This window comes from Dunckerocampus dactyliophorus, chromosome 13 (genome assembly GCF_027744805.1).
Source record: "Dunckerocampus dactyliophorus isolate RoL2022-P2 chromosome 13, RoL_Ddac_1.1, whole genome shotgun sequence".
NCBI lineage: Eukaryota > Metazoa > Chordata > Actinopteri > Syngnathiformes > Syngnathidae > Dunckerocampus > Dunckerocampus dactyliophorus.
The window spans coordinates 6,926,350-6,943,771 of NC_072831.1; the positions used below are offsets into that span (position 1 = coordinate 6,926,350).

Here is a 17,422-nt window from a genome sequence, read left to right on the forward strand (position 1 = left end):
TTTCGTGTGTCCAGCGCAAACTCTCAATCTCATATAACTGTTTCTGGAAATACTTAGCTGACGTGAAACTTAGTAGTAAAGCAATTTTTTACTATGTTATAAAAAAATATTTCTAATAATTTAAGACATTTTTGAAAATTAAAATGTTAAAAATAAATATTTGCTACCGTCGTTTAAAAAACAAAAACTTAAGTTTTTTTTATTGGCGGAAAAAAATCACAATATATAGGAAATGTATTTTGTTTAATTGGACAGTGGCTCGCATCGGACTATTTTATTCCATTGTAATTATTCCTTGTTGATTAATTTAATCGTTACGGCACACACGATTTGTGCGTCGCACAACAAGATACATGATACAAAATATGAGCAAATGTTTGAACAAAAATCTAAAAAAAAAACAACAAAAAAACTAAAACATTAATGCCGGTTGTGTAGTGGTTGTATACACTACAAAATCTGAACTAAAAATACATTTTAAACGTAAATTATATTAATCTTTTTGAATGTACAGGTATATTTAATTACAACACCAAATCACAGCTTTACTGTTAATCAAAGTTTGCCCGCGTCATCGTGCGTTGACCACCAGCTGACACTAGAGGGCGACAATTCCCCCCACCACTCACGTTTACGAGTCAAAACTTCCAGTTGTTACATGAGCTAGTCAACTTTAGGCCTTCGGCCATTTGTTAATATGACACGTGCATGTTTTTTTTTCTTACGCACACATACTCCCAAACCTCTGTGCGCGTGCGTGTGAGCATTCCAGGTGTGGAGGGAAGGGGGCGCACAAAAGAAAGCATTGGCTCAATGCATGGCCGCATGCGGTCGCTCACCTCCATGTTTGCCCGTCGTGCATGTGCTGATCTTTGAACCTCCCCCAGGGAGGGAACAATGTCCTGCACCACGCTCCTCTGTGGAGCGGCGTGAGTGCTGGTGGGGGGTGCCATGAAGTTGGACTGCAGTTAAAAACACGCCAGCTGAACTTGGCTCGTCTTTATTATTGGACTGCATCAACACAGAGATGGCTCTTCTTCTTCTTCTTCTTCTTCGTGTTTGGGGACTTCTGCTCCTCGCCGTCAGCGTCCTGGCCGGACAAGAGTTCCTGGAGAACATAGTGCGCTTCTACGGACACAACGAGTCCATCTCCAGCCAAAACCTGGAGGACTTCCTGCTCATCATCTCCGCCCGGAGAGCTGAGTCCGTGATGGAGGACAGTAACCCGCTGGCCGATCAAGAGGTGATCATTGATTATTAACTCACGCATAGTCAATCAATACTTCATTTATTATGCATCATCAAATGATCATGTGATAATTCTCTCATTGAAGGTGTTAATTTCGCAAAATGTGATATTGTGCTTGTAGTTTGCTAAAGCTGTTCCTATTTTAATACTAAAACCAGTTCATCATTTTTTCATGTAGTGTGCACAAAGAATTGGACTAATGTGGTGTTTTGCGACGAAATCTGTTCAAGTTCTGTTGTGTTGTTCATAGATATAGTCTCAAACGTCATCAAGATATTGTATAAATACTTTCGTTTTACTTGGCTCAAATATGTTATATGATATTATAATTATATTCACATCAATCGCTTACATTTTCTTGCTCTGAAGGTTTCAAAACATGCGCATTGACCCAAAATATGGCCGTTAATTGATGAAAGTAAGAATATTTGAATGAATCCCTTACATTTACTGGTAGTTTAAGGTGTAAAAGCATGCAAAATAGCCCAACAAAAATTGTAGTTGTTTTAATTATATTTACATCCATCCCTTACATTTTCTCGTATCTTAAGGTTTTTAAAAAATGCAAACTAACCAAAAAAAGCTAAGATAAAAATGATCCCCCCCCCAAAATTCCCTTTTTGTGTTTAAAAGTAATTATATTTACATGACTTGCTTACATTTTCTTCTTCACAACGTTTAAAAACAACAAAGTCATGAAAAAAAACACCTTTACTCAATGAAAGTAGTTTTATTCATGTTAATTACTCACATTTTCTGGATGTTTAAAAACACACATTTACAAAAAAAAAATGACTTTGACTTGATGAAAGTTCCTTTTTCTTTACACAAGGTTTCCAAACACGCAAATTCATCAAGAAAACGACTCAATGAAAATAATATGTTCATTTGGTACGTTCATTTTTTGTTCCTGAGTTGTAGAAACATACAAATTCCTTGACGAAAACCATTACATTGATATAAAAATCACTTGCATTTTCCTGTTCCTTCGAAGGTTTTAAAACACACAAATTACCTCAAATAACGACCTTGAACTTGATTGGGGGAAAAAGTAATTCTATCCATATTACTTGCTTACATTTTGTACGTGGTACTAACCCCTGAATTGATGAAAATACAGCAACTTTAAACAGCCGCAGCATGCAAGTAGCAGGACTTTATTTATTGCAATCAATCAGTGATGAATGAGCTGTGTGATAGAATTCAGCTCCACTACTGATACTGCTGCTATTCACATTATGATCCAATCATGGGTTGTTAAACTGTTACTTGCTTTTATCAGACTATAAAAACATGTGATGTAGTGTTACCTCTTGGCAGTGGCCTGTGGCATGGCTAGCTGGTGTGGTGTGGTGAGGTGTCACTATGCCAGTAATGTAGTTCTTTGGCCTAACGATGTTAATGACAATAATAATAACAATGTCGCTGTAGCTTGGTTAATATGCGTTTAACATGATATGTGCTGTAAATGGAGCGTTGTTGGCGCTATTTGGAGTCTTTTTCAGCAGGCTTTTGTAGGCGGAATGTTTTTATATCTTTCTAACGCACAGAAAAGAGAAAGACGTGTTCATGTCGCACATGAGGATTGTGGATGATGGGCAAAATTCCCCCCAAAAGTGCAGTTTTCCTTTAAAACAGGGCCCGCGGGCCACATCAGGCATCTTAACCTGGCCCACCGGGGGTTTCTAAATTCTTTATTTTTAAACCTTCAACATCGAAGCTGCATCCGGCAACATGACTAGCAGTGCTCTTGTGGCACGCTACAAAAAGGCATTCCAAGCAATACGACGCGTCAGCAGGCACGTGACGCATAATGGAACCTACCTATTGCACCATGTGTGCATACAAATAAATATCTACGCAAAATACCCATGCTAAAATGGCACCTATAAAGTCCTGTCGCAAGGCATGCTGGGTAGCTTGTGGTACTCTCTCAACATTTTGCCGTGTTGAGGAGGTTGTCAGGGGAGTAAACAAGGAGGGATGTCAACATACTCTCCATATATATATGTTGTTGTTACCGCTGGACTACCAAGCATGCCTTGCGGCACTTGTAAATAACAGTTAAAGTTGCGTGTTATGTTTACCGCTTAGCTGTCGTTCCTCTCCCATGTAGAAGTAGCTGGTGATATATGTGATGCGTTAACTTGCTGTGGACGCGTTGTGTTTTTCGTTTTGTTGCACCGTGAGTATGTTGTCCTCTCTGGTGCCCACCCATATGTGCACGGCCCCTCGGCCAAATCCTGACGAGCTGACGCCGGACTGAAATGCTGTATCTAGCATGCTTACACGTAGCCCTGATGAGCAATGCTAACTGTTAGCCTGCTAATGCCTTGCATAATAGCGCTTGGGCTTTATGTAAGTTTATACATATGAAAATGGCTTAAATGGTACCTTGCTAACATTAGCATACTAGCAATGCTAACATGCTAATTGTTAGCATGGTAATATTGAACATGGAAACACTGTCTATGTAAGTTTAGACCTTTAAAAAGAGCAAAAATGCTAACAAGGTGTCTATCTTTTTTAACCCTATGTGGCCCACGAGTCAAAAGGTTTGCCCATCCCTGCTTTAAAGTTATTTAACAGCAGGATATTGCTGAACACCTAATATTTCACCTTCTAGCACGCGATAAAGTGTCCTTTTAATGACATGTTGTCCACACTCCTCTTGCTCAGTGCCTCTCAGCCGAGCAGATCTTGTCCCACTTTGGCTTCCTGAATGTCAGCCAGCTGAGCGTGGGACATCTGGAGAGGATCTGCCCCGCCATGTTGACCCAGGTGCTGCTGCCCTCCTGCCCTTACACCGCCCCCGACCCTCCGCTGACGCTTGACTACTCCGGTGAGCTGTTGCGTTCCCCGCCGCCGTCCTTTTATTACCGCCATCTCCCCCCTTTTCCTCTCACCCTGCAGCTCAAACAATTCACATTAGAGTGAGGGTGTCATCGTGGATTGATGCTGACCTTCTGTCCCTCTTTGGAGGATAAATGGACATGTTTTATTTTCATCTTTATTGTTAAAAAAAGCCTCTCTCTGGCCTGGAATGACTCGCTGAAGCGCTGACTTTTTTTCGAGGCGCTGACCTCGCCGCCACACGCTGGTCCAACGGGGGAGACCGTGTTGTTTCCTCCGTCTGCCTTTTGGACAAGTCAAACAAGCACGTCTCTCTTTGCCCTTCCCGGATAATGATACTGTATGCTAATATTTATCAGCTGTGTGTGATCAGCTAATGATTAATAACACAGCATGGCGTGGAAACTATCCACACTCAAATGTCTGTAGTCCAGCTGATACCGTATCTCACAAAAGTCACAAATCAGCAAGCTTTTTCTGCTGTCTTGTTAAGGGACGGTACTCTTGAAAGTAAACTTGGATATACTTTAAAGTAGTCAGTGTGCAGCTTGGATAGCGGGCCCCTCGCAGTGAGCACCGTTGTTTTCTGAGCTGCACAGGTTGTTACCCTCAATTCCGCCTTAACGGAATCGCGGAACTGGTCAATAGAAACGGAATGTACTGTTAAACCTGAAATCTGGCGGAAATGAACATAATGTGAACGAATCGCTGTCATCGTGAGGAGAAGGAACGTTTGTGTGGGGAAGTATTTCCCCGCCGGACCGCTCAATCGTGGCGGAATCTCATCACGAACACTAACCCGCCCCCTCCCAAACTCACCATGTCCAAACGGTGACCCGAAACACCGGCGGAAGTTGGCGAAAAGACTGTGAATCTCCTCTCTTACGGAGCGTGAATGGAAGCTAGCGGGGTTAGCTTAGTTCAACAGAGCGTGCTGGTGCGACTCGGGCTGTATGAGTGCGTTTACACCGTGTTGTGTTTTACCGCCTGTTAAGGTCACCGAGCGTCATGCAAGTTCTGAGTGAAATGAGGACGGGACGTTTATTCTTGCTCCCAGCTGGTCTTAATCGTCAAGCGACATTCTCGACACGCACAACACACTTCCGGCCTTTAAAAGCTGCAATCCCAGTATGGAAAAGTAAAATGCAACAAAAAGAATCTGAGGGAGAACATCGACGACAGGAGGAGAGGGAGGTTTTTAAACCTTGAAACACCGTAATAGCTGATCAGGTTGATACATGCGATGATGTTCATGAAGTTTGTTATATTGTTATTTAACAGCATGTTCATATGTGAACATGCTGTGAACCTGCTCTTCTTTATCACTGATACATTTGATCCTTTTTCTATTTTTATGAATGTTGTTACATTGCTGGCTGTAAGCTGTTATTCATTAGAGTTTGGTGTTTTGCAATGAATGTCACAGTTTGTAAAAATTAGGGCTGTCAATGGGTTCAAATATTTCACCGCGATTAATCGCACTTGGCCCGTAGTTAACTCATAACTGATTGCAATTAATCGCATGATAGAAAGAAGTTTTTATCGTTAATTAGGGATGACCGATAGTGGCTCTTTTGCCGATATCCGATATTGTCCAACTCTCAATTTCCGATTCCGATATCAGCCGATACCGATATGTGTAACATCACATATCTCCTGTCGGTGAATGAACACATATCCGTGGTGAAACTAATGGATACAGCATCAGCACTTAGCTCCTCGGCATGGTTGTAAACAACATCTTGCATAAGCAAACTACCGCCTGCCGCTATTTCCGTGCTTTTTCACGGGCTGCTACCCCATAGGCACATGAATGAATGAATTGTGCACGGGAATACAGTGTTTTCCACAGCGTCGGCAAATTATACTCTCAAAACGATGTTATAATGGCCAAATCATGCCGTCTACGGGCCAAATACTATCAAAAGGAATGTTTAAGTCTTGCCTGTGAAATGTTATTCCCAGGGATTTGGTTTGCAGCACTTTAATGAGGCATCATCTAGGCTCCGACTCTTGCCCCATCCAAGATGGCTGCGACGTTGACGTACGTCTCGGCGCTTGATGGGGCATCTACATATATATATGTCTATGAGCTACTCTGCTCACCATTAGCGGTGTTTTGACGACCCACCACGTCCTGCCACCCCAAACACGGTTAAGCAAAGCATCGGCTCAAGTATATGCTAACCCTAACCCTGACTGTTACGGCAACATCGATGTTGCTTGTGGCGTTTAAATCGCTATATCCGTTTTCATTATAGCGAAAAAATCCAGGGCCGATATTATCAGTGGGCCGATATTATCGCACATCCCTGGTAATAAGTAGGGATGTACAGTAAATCTCTTTGTGGTAAACGGCATACGCATCTAGATACACGAGTTAAGATATGATACAAAAACGATATATTTTAAAAACAGAACAATTCGATGCGGTGTACAAACGACACGATTCGATTCGATATGATTCAAAGAATGCATTTGTAGATGTAGACAAAGATAAAAACTTACATTTATAACGTACCTGGCAAAATAAAGAAGCCAGTTGTATAAAAGTGTCATTCTCACAGTAGCAGGAAACGTTCAGGTGCAATGATTTAAAAAAAAAAACACCCAAAAATCTCAAATGAAATAATTTGTAAATAACCACATACATTTTTTTGTAATATTAATATATTTTGGAAATATGGGCCACTCAAATCGAGTTGAGAACCGCCCAACACGTTATTAAAAAGTGTCAGGACAGTGGGGAAACTTGGCTCAGTGAACCGAATACCCCGTCATCAATTCCAGACCTTAAAGTGACATTGCGGAAGCTTGACTAAACCATAGTCCAGGGTTAGGGAACCGATGGCTCGGGAGCCAGATGTGGCTCTTTTGATGACTGCATCTGGCTCTCAGACATTTCCTAACACCATAAAATGTGTTTATTTGAATTTGTTTTCCTGACATTTGAAAGTAAAACATTACAGAAATCACAGTGTTAAAAATAAGATGCAAAATATGCATTCTAATATATTTTAATCCATCCAGCGCAATGCCAGCTGTCCCTCCTGTGTTTTCCGTGTCAGACACCAAAACATGATTATTATTGGGGTCGTCCCTCCTTTAATCAAATAGTCAGCTAGCTAATTGTGCAGAGACAACCCGTGTGACGAAAAAGGAAAAGAAAGAAAGATAAGAAGTAGCGCGCAAAACCATGCAGCACCAGAAGTCGCATTAATGGTAAAAAGTAATTTATTTATTATTGGTTAGCTTCGATATAACAACATCGTTACAAAGAATACATTCAGAGACTTATTATATTCTAAAATTGTTAAGTCTTCCTTAAATATACACACATTTGGTTGTATTCGGTGTTAAAAAATGTGCTATGGCTCTCACGGAAATACATTCTAAAATATGTGGCTTTCATGGCTCTCTTTGCCAAAAAGGTTCCCGACCCCTGCCATAGTCCATCGTCCCTCACCACATTGCGCTGCGGATTTCACCCTCTCATGGTTTTTGAATGATCATTAATGCAGTTTCATGGTTCACTATAGCCTTTTATTTGTTTAAAAAAATGCATACTTAAGCATTTTTTTGTTTTGCACTATGTATTTTAGTCATTTTCAAGGATAAAAATGACTAAATGAACTAAAATTCAAATAAATCATATAAATATAAGACATTCACAAAACACATTGAAGACACGTTGATATGTAGAGTGGTGTGAAAAAGTGTTTTCTGCGCCCTTCCTGACTTCACACTTTGTCACTCTTAAATGTTTCACATCATCAAACAAATATAAATATTAGTCAATGACGACACGACTGCACACAAAATGCGTTTTTTAAATAAAACTTTTTATTATACAACATAACATAACTGAGATTGTAATTGAGTTCTATCAGTCTGGAAAAGGTGATGAAGCCATTTCTAAAGCTTTGGGACTCCAGCAAACCACAGTGAGAGCCATTATCCACAAATGGTGAAAAAATGGAACAGTGGCGGCCAACAAAAATGACCCCAAGAGTGCGGCGACGACTCATCCAAGAGGTCACAAAAGACCCCACAACAACACCCAAAGAACTGCAGGCCTCACTTGCCTCAGTTAAAGTCAGTGTTCCTGACTCCACCATAAGAAAGACGCTGGACAAAAACAGCCTGCATGGCAGAGTTCCAAGACCAAAACCACTGCTGAACAAAAAGAACATTAAGACTCGTCTCAATTTTGCCAGAAAACATCTTGATGATCCCCAAGACCTTTGGGAAAATACTCTGTGGTCTGACGAGACAAAAGTTGAACTTTTTGGAAGGTGTGTGTCCCATTACATCTGGGGTAAAAGTAATGCTGCATTTCAGAAAAAGAACATCATACCAACAGTAAAATATGGTGGTGGTAGTGTGATGGTCTGGGGCTGTTTTGCTGCTTCAGGACCTGGAAGACTTGCTGTGATAAATAGAACCATGAATTCTGCTGTCTACCAAAAAATCCTGAAGGAGAATGTCCGGCCATCTGTTGGTGACCTCAAGCTGAAAGCAACTTGGGTTCTGCAGCAGGACAATGATCCAAAACACACCAGCAAGTCCACCTCTGAATGGCTGAAGAAAAACAAAATGAAGACTTTGGAGTGGCCTAGTCAAAGTCCTGACCTGAATCCTATTGAGATGCTGTGGCATGACCTTAAAAAGGCGCTTCATGCTGGAAAACCCTCCAATGTGGCTGAATGACAGCAATTCTGCAAAGATGAGTGGGCCAAAATTCCTCCACAGCGCTGTAAGAGACTCATTGCAAGTTATCACAAACGCTTGATTGCAGTTGTTACTGCTAAGGGTGGCCCAACCAGTCATTAGGTTTAGGGGGCAATCACTTTTTCACACCACTGTTATTTTCTGTTATTTTGTCTACTATTTTGGGTAATACACGTGTAAAGGTGACTATAAGGGTGTTATTTCATGTCCAAAGACCTCCAATAATATTAAAGGTCCTAAACAGGTTTTCTATGCTCTTTGAAAGTATTCCATTTATAAATAAGGAACCCTGCTTCACGAAAATTCACGTATCACAGTCTTGTGTGCAACCAATTAACGACGATAAACGAGGAATGATTATTAGAATGTGTGACCCTTTTTTTTTATACGGTCATAAATATGCTTGCTGAAATGTGAAGGCTGTGTTCACTTTTGTCAGATACTGTATAAAAAGTACAGAGGACTGTCAGGAAGGCACTACTACAGTGAGCAAACAGGAAAGCTGTCTGATATGTGGAATCTGGCCAAGAGGAGAAGATGTACCCTTACGATCTTGCCCCACTGGGGTCCAATATCATTTAAATGAGCAGGATAGCTAGGACCCCTTTTAATATGACATATTGTTCACAGTGTTGTGTAATTATGTTCGTGGTGTTCCTCCAGTGTGGGGTTGGGGCTTCCTGGCCGTCACCATCATCAACTTGGCGGCGCTCCTTGGCCTCCTGCTCATCCCCTTCACCAAGAAGTCCTACTTCCCCAAAGTGCTCACCTACTTCATCGGCCTGGCCATCGGGACGCTCTTCTCCAACGCCGTGCTCCAGCTCATACCGGAGGTTTGTCATTTTTCTCATTGGCCGATGAAAACAGCCCTGATTGAGCGCTGTGGAGTCTGCCTAGCAACAAGTGACACTGTAATTATGCACACAAACACAAGCAGAGGTCAGGATATGAACTCTCATGGTTGACATTTTTCCTCTGCAGGCTCTGGGCTTTGATCCCAAAGCAGACAACTATGTAGCCAAAGCAATCGGAATATTTGGAGGATTTTATCTCCTCTTCTTCGTGGAGAGGATATTAAGAATGGCTCTCCGAGTGGAACATGAGGTATGGACTCATCTACCTGACCTGTATTTATACAGCATGTATAGTACATGACATCATTATAAGCAAATGTGTTTTTTTGGTCCTTCCTTTTCACTTTTTGACCTTTTGTCTTTTCTTCCTTCCTTACTTTTGTTCTTCACTTTATTCTTCCTGTTTTGTCTGAACTGCTCTTTCTGCACACAACCTTCAATCCGTCCTTCTGTTGTCACTTTCTGTTTTTGTTTTACTCCTCGTTTTCACTCCCTTTCCTTCTTCATTTCCTTTCTTGCGTCTTTTCTTCCTTCCTTGCTTTCGTCCCTCACTCTTCGTTCGTCCTTTTTTGGCTGACTTTCTTCAATCCTTTATTCCTTCTTCAGTTCCTCTGTTCTTTTCGTTATCCTCCCTCCTCCACTCCTCTCCTTTCTTAATCTATTCTTTTCTCCTTCCCTTCGTCATCCTTCCTTCTTCATTTTCTTCATCTCTTTTTTTTGTTCTTCACTCTTTCCTTTCTTTCTTTTTGTCTTCCTTGTTCTCTTCCTGTCTTTCTTATTCCTTTTTTATTTCCTACTTTCTTTGATCAGCCTTCCGTTTTCCTTCATTTGGCCTTTTCTTCTTTCTTTTCCTTTTGATCTGAACGCTTATTTGTGTTGCTCCTTCTTTCTTCACATCCTTCCATCCTTCCTCCTTTCTTTCTTACTTTCTTTTCTCACTGTCTTCAATTCCTTCTGACGACTTCTTTCAGTTGTTTTCTTTCTTCCTCCCAACTTTGTACTTTGTAAACATTCTGTAAATAAAGCAAGTGGGTGGAGCTAACATCAGTCCTCTCGCTCATCATCAGCACGGCCCCTCCCACTTCTCCCCTGCCGACACGCCTCTGCAGGCCTCGCTGCAGAATGGCGATGTGTCGGAGAAGAAGGATTCGATGGTGCTGAGCAACATCAGCACTATCAGCACGGACAGGAGCAGCGTGAACTCGGACCACCCGCACGCCAACATCATACCTGCAGAGGTTAGCGTCAGCGCTAAAGCTAAAGCACATGACCGAATCCACTCAACTTTGAACCCAATCATGTTTTTTATCTAATGAGTGGCTGCCATTTAATCTTATCAGACATTGTTTGCTGATATCTATTTGATCTTACACACACACACACACACACACACAATGATGACTTCATGTTGGGCGCTAGTCACATGACTGCACGTTAAAGACAAAGTAGTGCAGACAGTTGCACGATTAGTCGGCGTTAATGTTTACCAGTACAAAGACTGATCAAACAAAGAGGCAAGTTGCTCCTTCCCCTCCTGGTCAATGCAGGAATTGTCCTTCCGTAGCACAAAGACTCCTTGTGCGTCCCAAAAAGGAGACATTGTGAGTCCAAAACACTGCCAATGTGCGTCTGCTCTCACCTTTCAATGAAGTTTGACATGCTTGCAACATTCCTCTTCTGTTTTCCAGTCTGCGTACGATTAGACGATTGCAGTACGCATGCCAGGCCAGTAGGTGACAATATCACTTTGTACGGCGCCCAGAAATTGTCTTTTGGATACGCTTCATTGGCGTATGCGTAGGTTTTGCTTGACTGGTGTACGTAAGTTGCGTGGCTGTGTATTTGTCGTTTTCAGCGTTTTACAGTGAGGCGGTAATGGTCTCCTTTTCCAAAACGTGCACTTTGAGACCAGTTTTCAAATGTGAGCTGAAATAATTGAATGTTCAGTTCAACAATTGCCAACATTTGCAGTAACACAAACAATTAGACTTGGGCTAAATAAATTATAGCCACCAGAGGGCGCTGTTAATGCCATGTCCATACGTACGCGCATATTTACAGTTTACGTCACATGTTGGCCAAAAACAACAACAACTGATTCCGTGTTCCTTTGTAACATAATCCTGGTTGAACAAATAAGCTATCATTCTTTTTCCGAACGCTGTTCTCCTGTCTCCAGGATGTCGAGGCGTCCGACGTGATGTGTCGCTGTCTTCGTGGCCAGCGCATCAGCAGCATCAAGACGGTGGCGTGGATGATCACGCTGAGTGACGCCTTGCACAACTTCATCGATGGCCTGGCAATCGGCGCCTCTTTCACCGTGTCCATAATGGCTGGCTTCAGCACGTCCACCGCCATAGTGTGTGAGGAGTTCCCCCATGAGCTGGGTGAGTATTTTACTCAATAATACAAACAGTCATTTGAAAAAAAATCATAATTTGATGAAGAATTCTGAAATAATTTGATAGTATTAGACGCAGCAGTATTAGCAGTACAGTATTTTTAGGCAAGACAAACAATTTTAGAATCTAGTTAGTCTCTTCTTGTTAAGAATGTTGTTATGCACAAGCTAATCAATAAATAAAATACTTCTTACCATTAATGCGACTTGTGGTGCTGCGTGGTTTCGCTTTGTAGTCTAGTTGCTACGTGGTGACGTTAAGCTTCGTGCAGGCGTTGAGGCTTCCATGCGTTAAACGTGATCGTCGGTTGGTGTTTGAGATGTGAGAAGGACTGCTCACAAGTAGTCGGTGTTGCCAACTTGGCGATTTTCTCGCGAGATCTGGCGACATTCCAACCCCGCTTGACGACATATTTTCTCAAAAGTGACTAGCGACAAATCTAGCGACATTTTCTGGCGTCGTTGGGGACTTTTCTAGTATGGTGAGAGCACGTATTGTTCTGCATTTTTGTGTTCTCACTGTGCAGCGGCGGGTGCTGTTGAGGGGTCCGTCCCGCCCAAAGGCAGTCGCAAGCCGTGATGCGGAGCTCGACGCATCCCAAGTGCAAATGAATTGCTATTTACACATATTCACCAGAAGAGTGTGCTACTCACGAACCATGTTAATGTGAGCCATAGAATAAACACAGCGTAATCTGTTATTCGCTGTTCAGTTGTGCTAATTTAAAAAGTTCTCAACAGCCAACGTGTGATGGGAGAACTTTGAGAGGCGCTGGCCGAAATAAAACATGAAAGTTATTTTGTTTTGATGAAATGATGACAATTTTAAATTAACAAGCCAAAAATCAAGTTTATTTGTAGTTCTAATAAAGTAATTAAGGCGTTTTTACTCATTTTTTTTCTGTCTCCTACGAGGTTATGATTTTTTTCTACAGTATTTTATATTCCATATGCAAATTATATGCAAATGAGACATCATCTAGCGACTTCTAGGACAGCCAATAGCTACTTTTCTGACTGAACAGTTGGAAACAGTGCAGAGAGTCAACACAGCACTGCCCATGAGTGATGGAAATTTCGGCTCTTTTGCATCAGCTCACAAAAAAAAGCCGTCTCTTTCAGCTCCCAAGTGGCTGCTCAGATTTTGTTGTTGTCTGAAATTAATTTATGACCAAATTATGTGTGTTGTGTAAAATGATTTACTTTAAATGGATTTATTTGAACCTTAATTAGCAGCTACAAAAATATATTATAATGTTATATTATATTATTATGTTATTATAAATACACTTTTTTGTATATTTTCATTTTTATTGGATATTATAAATACAATACACAAACAAAGACCCAGTAGACAAATGAAGTCAAAATAGGTCAAATCTCTTCATGCAAATTTCTGACGAACGAATCGGCTCTAAGAGCACCACAGCGTGTGTTTAACCCCGCCCCTCCCCCTGCTCAGTGTGGACACAGAGACGCTGCCACACATCTTGACCAATGACATTGGCAGAAAAAAAGACGAGGAAAAAACTAATCGGCTCCCAACGACGCGAGCCGGCTCCTGTCGTTCATTTGATAGAACTGACTCTTAGAGCCGGTTCGCTTGCGACCGACACATCGGTACTAACCAGACCCTGCAGTGTGTTATGTGACAGGACGTGCATTCCCAGTTTTGGCAATCAGCTGGTCTGGGCGTTGAAGTCTTCCATTTCGGTCCACTTATGTTTGTTCGCCAGCTCAGCTTTCTGTCGTACACGTCCTTCCAAATCTTCATGTAGTGATGTTCCTATGGCAACAATAAAGTTGACCGCCCAAATGTGTAGAAGTGCCGCTTTACAGTGTATACCTGTCCGTCCGTTTCATCGATGACATTTTATCACTGGAAAACCACCACCGCCAAAGCTGCTGTCTCCACGAAGACAAATTCCTCTGTCCATTCGTGCTAAAATGCACGGTACTCCTCATCTTTCTTTCTTTGTTTTCGCCATCTTCTCGTCAAAAGTGTTTGCGCTACGGAGGCGGGAAGCTTACTGCTCGACCACTCAATGACCAGGTTGGCTGCCGCGTTAGCCAATTATAGTCGTGTTTTAGCGTCTGACCTGGAAACTATCGGAAGGACAGTTTTAATCCGTCTACTCTATCTGATAGACCCGAGGTTCCCAAAGTGGGGTGCGCCTACCCCCAGGGGTAAGCCAATTTAACGTTTTACTTTAAAATGCCAGCGAACAAAAACATTTAAAAATGTGTTAAGAAACGTGTGAGAGCCAGAGGCAGACATCAGTTCCCGACCTCTGGTCTGGAGCATCGATGTTCAAAGTAGCCTCAGGGGCCATTTGCAGCTCGTGGCTGTTTTTTTTTTATTGGACCGCAACACATCGTAAAAATATCATTTAACAAGAAAATTAGAAAAAACAAAAAACAACAACAACAAAAATGGAAAAATTAGCGGTAATTTTATGAGAATGAAGTCAAAAAATAGTAAGAGGAAAAAGTTGTAATCTAAATAAGAAAAAGCCATAATCTCATGAGAATAACGCAATCTTATGAGAAAAATAACATCATTTTAGTAGCTGCATGGTGGTCTAGTGGTTAGCATGTTGGCCACACAGTCAGGAGATCAGGAAGGTTCAAATCTCCATTGGGCACCTCTTTCTGGAGTTTGCATGTTCTCCCCGTGTGTGTGGGGGTTTTCTCCGGGTACTTCGGTTTCCTCCCACATCCAAAAACATGCATGTTAGGTCAATTGGAGACTCTAAATTGTCCATAGGTATGAATGTGAATGGGAATGGCTGTTTGCGAGTGGCTGGTGACACAGGGTGTACCCCGCCTCAGGCTCCAGCATACCCCCGCGACCCTAGTGAGGATAAGCGGCATAGAAAATAAATGGATGGATTGTAGCATGAAGTTGAAATATTAGACGGAATAAGAGAAAAAAAATAAAGTTGTCATTTTGGGAAAATTTGGCTGGGGAAAAAAGTTCTGTTAAGGAATAAAGTCATATTACGAAAGGAAAACTTATAAAGATTATTTAAGAAGAAATAAGAATTAGTTGGAAAATTTAAAATAAACATGGTTAATAAAATAAATGGTTAAAAAGAGTGAAGTTCATACTAATAATATCCTTTTTCACCTGTATCACAAAGCCGAGATGCATCCATCCATCCATTTTCTATGCCGTTTATCGTAATTAGGGTTGTGGGGGCATGCTGGAGCCTATCCCGGCCGACTTTGGACGAGAGGCGGGGTACACCCTGGACTGGTCGCCAGCCAATCGCAGGGCACATATAGACAAACAACCATTCACACTCACATTCATACCTATGGACAATTTAGAGTGGTGGGGCGGAATCCGGAGTACCCGGAGAAAACCCACGCACGCACGGGGAGAACATGCACACTCCCACACACCCAAGCGGAGATTTGAACCCTGGTCTTCCCGATCTCCTGACTGTGTGGCCAACATGCTAAGCATATCTGCATGTGTTGCTCAACAAAATATCAAAGTGGCCCTTGCATTCTTTCATTTTTCAGCATGTGGCCCCCGGTGGAAAAAGCTTGGACACCCCTGGTCTAGGGCCCAACCAATTACTCGATTAATCGCAACAAAAAGCTTCAGATTAATCGAAAATAATGGCCCTAACTAGAATGTATTTTGTGACAAAAACAGGAAGTTGAAGTGACCGATGGATACTGATGTGTATGTGCTTCAGGTGACTTTGTGATCCTGCTCAACTCGGGCATGAGCATCCCTCAGGCCATATTCTTCAACCTGCTGTCAGCACTGGCGTGTTACGTCGGCCTCGTGTTCGGCATTCTGCTCGGCAGCAACTTTGCCCCCAACGCCATCTTCGCCATCGCGGGTGGGATGTTCCTGTACATCGCTCTGGCAGACATGGTGAGACCCCTCCAGTCCCTTCATTAGACTCCTCCCAATAAATTGCTTGTGCTTCTTTCAGTTCCCAGAGATGGACGCCATTGCCAGGGAAGAGAAGCGAACTTCCTCCAAGCTGGTCTTCTTCCTGATCCAGAACGCGGGGCTGCTCACGGGTTTTGCCATCATCCTGCTCATCACCATGTTTGCAGGACAGATCAACCTGGGCTAACGAGGACAAGCGAGGCACGGGACGGCTCCAGAAGAAAACATATAGCTGCTTCTCTTTCTGCTCATCATCATTCATCGTGTGAGAGGGCAGGAATGTCAAGTGATTGTTTTGTACAAACAGAACCAAACGTTGTTTGTTCTCCGCAAGCAGAGGAAATCCATGCAATCATTTCGTTCACGAAATTCAGCCTGATTTGTCCGAAAGAGACAGCCAATTCTTTGTTTATCCTCTTTGATGTACTGTAATGACCTGCTTCTCTGTAACACTCTCACTTGTTAGGGCTGCAGTTTTTTATTTACCCGATTTTCTCTGTTTTTTCTACACGTGTGGATGATTCACACAGTCACAGCCATTATTTTTATTTTTATTATCAGGTGGACGAAAATCTGAATAACATGTGGTGTAGATTTTGTAATTGTACGTTTACACTCGAGTGTTATTGTGTTTTTCCTCAGGGTTTATTCAGATCACACTGATGCCTTCTGTCAAAGACAAAGAGACTGTGTATACTTTGACACAAAAGACATAAATATAAATATCTATGACCATGTGACCGTGTAAACAACTGCGATCTTTGACCTCTGGGTTTTTTAAAACTTTATGATGAATATTGTGTGATTTTTAGACCAGAGCAGTGTATTGAAATGAATGGAAGCTCCTTAAAATTGTTTGAGTCTATGTTGAAAGGCACAGGATGCATTTTTGTGAGATTTGATAAATAAAGAATATTTGCTTTTGTAATAATCAGTGTTGGGAATAACGGTGTTGGTAATGCCGTCATTGGGTAACTTAATTACTCTGCCGTTACCGTTACCGACCGTTAAATGTGGTGTGCAGTGCTTCAGTGACCATTGTTCACTACTACTACACAGGGAGAGAAATAGCTAGTCTACAAGTTGTGGTTGCTCACTCGCAGGAAAACACTGACCCCTAGCGTTTTGGTAGAGAACTGAAAAGTCATGAGCTTCACCCAAGGCAGGGGTGTCCAAAGTGCGGTCCAGTGGCTATTGTGGACTGCGACACATTGGAGATATCCTACTGAACAACACCCCCCTCACCCCCCCGAAAGAAAAACAGCAACAATGGGGGAAAAAAACAGAAAGGGTGTAATGTAGTGAGGAAAAGCTGAAATACATCTAAAATATGTATAGTTTTAGCCTTTTTACAAAATAAAAAATATCAAAGCAGACCTTGCATTCTTTGACTTTTACATATGTGGCCCTCGATGGGA

General features: G+C 42.0%; 1 protein-coding gene across 1 annotated transcript; it reads left to right on the plus strand.

Moving 5' to 3' along the window:
• Nucleotides 1-183: 183 nt before the first annotated feature.
• slc39a8 (solute carrier family 39 member 8) lies at nt 184-17,297 on the plus strand. Its single transcript, XM_054797109.1, has 8 exons — nt 184-1,243; nt 3,929-4,091; nt 9,497-9,666; nt 9,815-9,937; nt 10,755-10,925; nt 11,867-12,074; nt 15,799-15,983; nt 16,045-17,297. The coding sequence occupies exons 1-8, from the start codon at nt 1,028-1,030 to the stop codon at nt 16,189-16,191; spliced, it is 1,383 nt and encodes a 460-aa protein (XP_054653084.1). The 5' UTR covers nt 184-1,027; the 3' UTR covers nt 16,192-17,297.
• The last annotated feature ends 125 nt before the right edge of the window (nt 17,298-17,422 follow it).